Source organism: Microtus ochrogaster, linkage group LG2, assembly GCF_000317375.1.
Source record: "Microtus ochrogaster isolate Prairie Vole_2 linkage group LG2, MicOch1.0, whole genome shotgun sequence".
NCBI classification, from domain to species: domain Eukaryota; kingdom Metazoa; phylum Chordata; class Mammalia; order Rodentia; family Cricetidae; genus Microtus; species Microtus ochrogaster.
This window is the reverse complement of record NC_022028.1, coordinates 22907840-22912702: the sequence shown is the minus strand read 5'-3', so window position 1 is coordinate 22912702 and position 4863 is coordinate 22907840. Positions and strand designations below refer to the sequence as shown.

The following is a 4863-nucleotide window of genomic DNA, read 5'->3' as shown; positions in this document are numbered from 1 at the left end:
GAGAGAAAGAGAGAGAGAGAGAGAGAGAGAGAGAGAGAGAGAGAGAGAGAGAGAGAGAGAGAGAAACTTGCAAAAATCACATTGGATCCAGCTAAGATGCCGTTGTCAATATGGTTTACTATACTCTTGGAGTCACAGGCTATTGTGATTTTAATCAGCTATCACTCTTTTCTTTTGCCTAGGGCTATCCAGAGTAGAGACGTGGCCCAGTTCAGAAATGTTGTAACACAGTTGGAAGCAGATTTGGACATTACTAAAAGACAGCTAGGGACAGAACGATTTGAAAGGTAAGTTAATCCCTGTGCAATGCTCTGCCTAAACATGTTCCTTAGCTAGCAGTAGGTTTTATTTTGTTAGTCTGTGTGTACGTACATGTGGGTTTTGTTTGTTTGTTTTCAAGACAGAATCTCGCTCTAGCCCAGGCTAGCCTCAAACTGATGATCCTCCTGTCTCTGTCTCCAGAATGATAGTGTTACAGGTGTTCTGGCTCAGTAAGAGGTTTATTATTTCATCACGGGTAGATTTTAATGTTTGAGTTGAGCTACAGTTTTATGATAGGTTTAATAATGTCACTGAATGTAAGTTTAAAAGCCTCACTATTTTGCTGTAGGGAAAGGGCTGTCCAAGAACTTCGCCGCCAGAATTACTCAAGTAATGCTTATCATTTGAGTTCAGTGAAGCCAAATACAAAGTGTCACTCACCAGAACGTGCTCACCATCGATCTCCTGACCGAGGCCTCGACCGATCATTGGAAGAGTAAGTGTGCACAGGACCCTGGGCACATGTAGCAGTGCTCACAAGGAGATTTGAGGGAGCAAGGAGACTGATATTAAAACTGATTGCTAAGTTGTGGTGGCACAAAAAGAAAGGGTTTTATCTATAAATGAGTTTTATATGAATATTGTATGAAAATGAAATAACTCTAAGGTTTATCTAATATTTATTCATAGTGTTTCATTTATTTTTTGTGATACTGGGAATCAAAGCTAAGGCCTCATACATGCTAGACAAGCACTGTACATTGAACTGCGTCATCAGCCTATATGCTATACTGTCAAAGTCTGAATTCCTGTTTACTTCTGTATTATTTTCCATGTACATTTATTACAAAATGTGGGCTAATTGCTATTGCACCATAGGATAAATAGGAAAGTATTTACTATTTTTATTTTAGATTTATTGTTATATTTCACAAATGTTTAAAAATTTATCTGGGAATAATTTATAATTTGTATGAAGTTACAAAAGTAAAAATATCTCTCAATCCACTGTTGCTAAATTTTGTCCTATTTGTTTTATTATATACAGAAATATGTACCTACACTACTACATGTTTCCCCATCACACTTCTTTCTCTCTCTCTCTCTGAAAAAGCAGCCAGTACCTCCAGTTCCAAAGCATCCTCACGGACCACTGTCTTGTGTTTCCCCAGTTTCTGTCTGTATATTCCAATGTTACTGTGAGAGCTGAGGCCCAACACCAGCAATGTAGTCAACATTCCTGACTGACTTGCTCAGCCCAAAGAGTGTCTGACACAGCCTCTGAATTTCTGCAGCACCATCAGTTCAAAATAGACTGATTAGAAAGTTCAGAATCTGTTTGCAGGCCGTCATTTCTACCTTTTTAGCCTACCTTTCCCAAGTACTGGGGACATTTAGCCAAATGCCAAGTTCATGATTGACTTAAATTTATTTGTTCTTTTATTTCCCCCATGATCCACTGATACCTCATTATGACCAGTTGTGGTCACAATGTGTCTTCTGCAATAGTCTAAAAATACTAAAAATGAAATATTTAATAACACCCCCTCCCAATTAAAAAGTTATTATATATATATATGTATGTATGTATGTATTTTCCCCGCACATGTGTATGTGCACCAGTGATGTGTCTGGTGCCTGCAGAGGCCAGAAAGGGGCATCAGGTCTCCTGGAACTGGAGGTATACAAAGTTACCAACCATCCTGCGGAATCAAAGCCTAGTCAGCCCTAAGGATTCCTGTTTCTTCCTCCCCAGCACCGAGATTACAAATGTAAACCATCATGCCCAGCTTTTTTTGAGCTCTATGGGTCAAACTAGAATCTTCATAAATATAAGGCAAGCACTTTATCGAATGAGCCATCTCCCCAGCCAATCCATCCAGGAGCTCTGTATCACTTGTGAACAGCCAGTTCCTGTTGGTTACCTTCCAGGTCAGGCCCTTGAACTGAACTGAACTGAACTGGAAAGATGCCCTCCTCTTTCTTTTGGACAAATAGAACATCTGTCTGCTGGGTAGTCACGGCTCCAGTGGAACAATCGTGGGGATCTCTTTCCTCTCTGCTTATGGTTCTTATTCTAGCACCAGTATTTATACTTCACACTGGCACAGCTCTGACAGGAGATGATTATTTTATATATGGCTTGTTGTTTTTTGCTGCACCAGCATTCTGAACTGTCTTCCTGTGGCATGTAACTTTTATGAAGTGTTCTTTTCTGAAACATTTACACTCTTTGTTTGGCCTGGTGTCTAAAACTCTGTATTCAAGCTGCTGATCCTTTTCTCTTATTGTTTCCACTTTCCTCGTAAATCCCTCTACTCAGCTGTTTCTCGATCTCTCTGACTTACTGTATCTATTTTATAATTGATACAAACATATTGATTTACGTTTTGCTTTATAAGCTATTTGAAATTTTTTTTTACTAAATTTAAAAAGTTTAATTTTATACTGTTTCTGTGACTGTTATATTTGGTCTCAAATCCATCACGATATCTTATGTTTGCTGTGTATATTATTCTGTCTTCTGTATTTTCCCATTTGATCTTTTCATTTTTAAAAACTCAAATTTCTTGTAATAATTAGAAAGATTTGTATCTTTTCTGTTACTTTCATTAATAATATACCCTTAGCCCTCCTTTTAAAATTCATCTTTCACTGTCAACTTAAGATGTTATCCCTGAGCCTCGAGAGATGGCTAGGTAGTTAAGAGTGCCTGCTGCTCTTCCAGAGGACCAAGTTCAATTCTGTCTTCTCTGCCCCTACTTCTCTTTCTTCCAGGTTGTCAAATAATTGATATCATACAGTAGGTAGCCTCTGGTGCTGACTTAGTCTCAGCATAATATTTTGAGTCTTATCTAGAATCTTACATGTCTCTTTTAACTGCTGAGCAATATTTAATGTCCATCTATGGCTGAACCACAAGTAATTTTAATGGTTATTGTCTTAGAGGTAGCCATAAAGTAGAGCAGAGAATCCTAAATATCTTTTCCAGTTCCTACAGCAATACCACCTTGAAAAATAGGAAATGGGCACTGGTATAAGTTATTACACAGGGTTTATTAATATTTCCCTAATGTATTCATTTGTGTGTGCATGGTTATACCTACATGTGCAGTCTTTATATATACCTCTTGCTAATAACTAAATGCTGAGTTGTCCAATCAGTACCAAATAGCTTACTTAGGAGGAGATCTGAAGAAAGGAATACATGTGACAAGAAAGCAGAAGGGGCAGCTGTTAGGGGATAAAGGGACCAGCAGATGGGAGAAGTGGGAATGAGGAGGGGGACACTGAGGCAGGGGTACAAAGAGAAACAGGTATAATAGCATATATGTGTGAAACACTAACTTAAAAGCATTAATTGTAAAAGACAGTCTTCCCTTGTGGTACCCATCGCTTTAAAGTTAGGATCTGTATCTCCCGTGTCCCTAGCAGAAGGCCAGCTAACTTTTTATCTGTACTATAATTCTCTCAGCTTGAGGATCCTGTGCAAATTCAGTCACATATAGAACACAACCTTTGAGTCTGGCTTTTTTCATTCAGAATAATGTGCATGACAACCTTGCAAGTTGCACATGTCAATGTATCTTTCTTTCTGTGTTAAAGTAGTATTCCATGGCATGAACAAATTCATTATATCCATTTCCCTTCACAGAGGCTGAAGGGGGAAACCCCAAGCGCTACTAAAGTATGCTAGAGTAATTGCATTTAAAACCTTAATCTGTTTTTTCTTCTATTATAGGAATCTTTGCTATAGAGATTTCTGACATGTGAAAAGATTCTCCACAGCCTTGGAAAGGTCAAAGATACAAACGGATTTTTTTTTTTTTTTGCTATTTGATTGCATTTATCTTTTGAATGCTTGACAGTGTTAAATGTATTTATTGACTTTGTGCCTCTGAGTCTGTTCTCGAGTGCCATATCACAGTGATCTGGGTTGATGTATGCAAAGAAAAATGCACATGGCTCTTTCTATCCATACAGTAATAGTGAGTGTAAAATCTGCTTACTTCACTATTGAGCACTGTTTTGTTAACTGTCCGGAGTAAATAAAGAAGCTTAAAAAAGAGGGAAAAGTGTTTTTACAAAACTGATTTCCTTTCCTTTCTTGCTGTCTCAAATGACTGGTTGGTTATATTTTTTTCTTTATGATTTATATTCTCATGGCTGGAAAAGCTGTGCTAACATGGGCACAGCCTAGCACTGGCCTGGGACCCAGTATTGCATTTTGGAACCAACCTGACATGACTTCCATGCCACAGTCTACCTTCCAAGTAGGAGTGTGCCAGGGCTTTCAGCCCATGCTGTTGTAGCACACAGCCCAAGTACCATGCGTTTTTACAATTTTGTCTGCTCCTACTGTTGTTAGAAAGGTAGGTGATGATATCTATCCAAAATGTAAGATTTTTAAAGAATCTGTATTTTTAATAAGTTTTCCTCAAAACATTAAAGTGCTGCAATGAATTTTATTGCCATTTTATTATTTCCCCCCTGTGGTAGCTGTCTGTAATCTATCTAGAGTGACAAGTTATTTCCCTCACCTGCATCTCTCAAGTCTCTTTTCTGTCCATAGGCTTTGATTTAATGTTGATAATAGAGCCT

General features: G+C 38.1%; 1 protein-coding gene across 1 annotated transcript in view; it reads left to right on the top strand.

The window, feature by feature from the left end:
• The window catches only part of Tsga10 (testis specific 10), a 92698-nt gene extending 88371 nt beyond the window's left edge, over positions 1–4327 (top strand). The window contains exons 18-20 of the mRNA XM_013351078.2: positions 183–287; positions 611–757; positions 4004–4327. Coding sequence (XP_013206532.1) covers positions 183–287; positions 611–757; positions 4004–4028 — 277 coding nt within the window. The 3' untranslated portion in view covers positions 4029–4327. The remainder of the gene's footprint in view (positions 1–182; positions 288–610; positions 758–4003) is intronic.
• Positions 4328–4863: the final 536 nt, after the last annotated feature.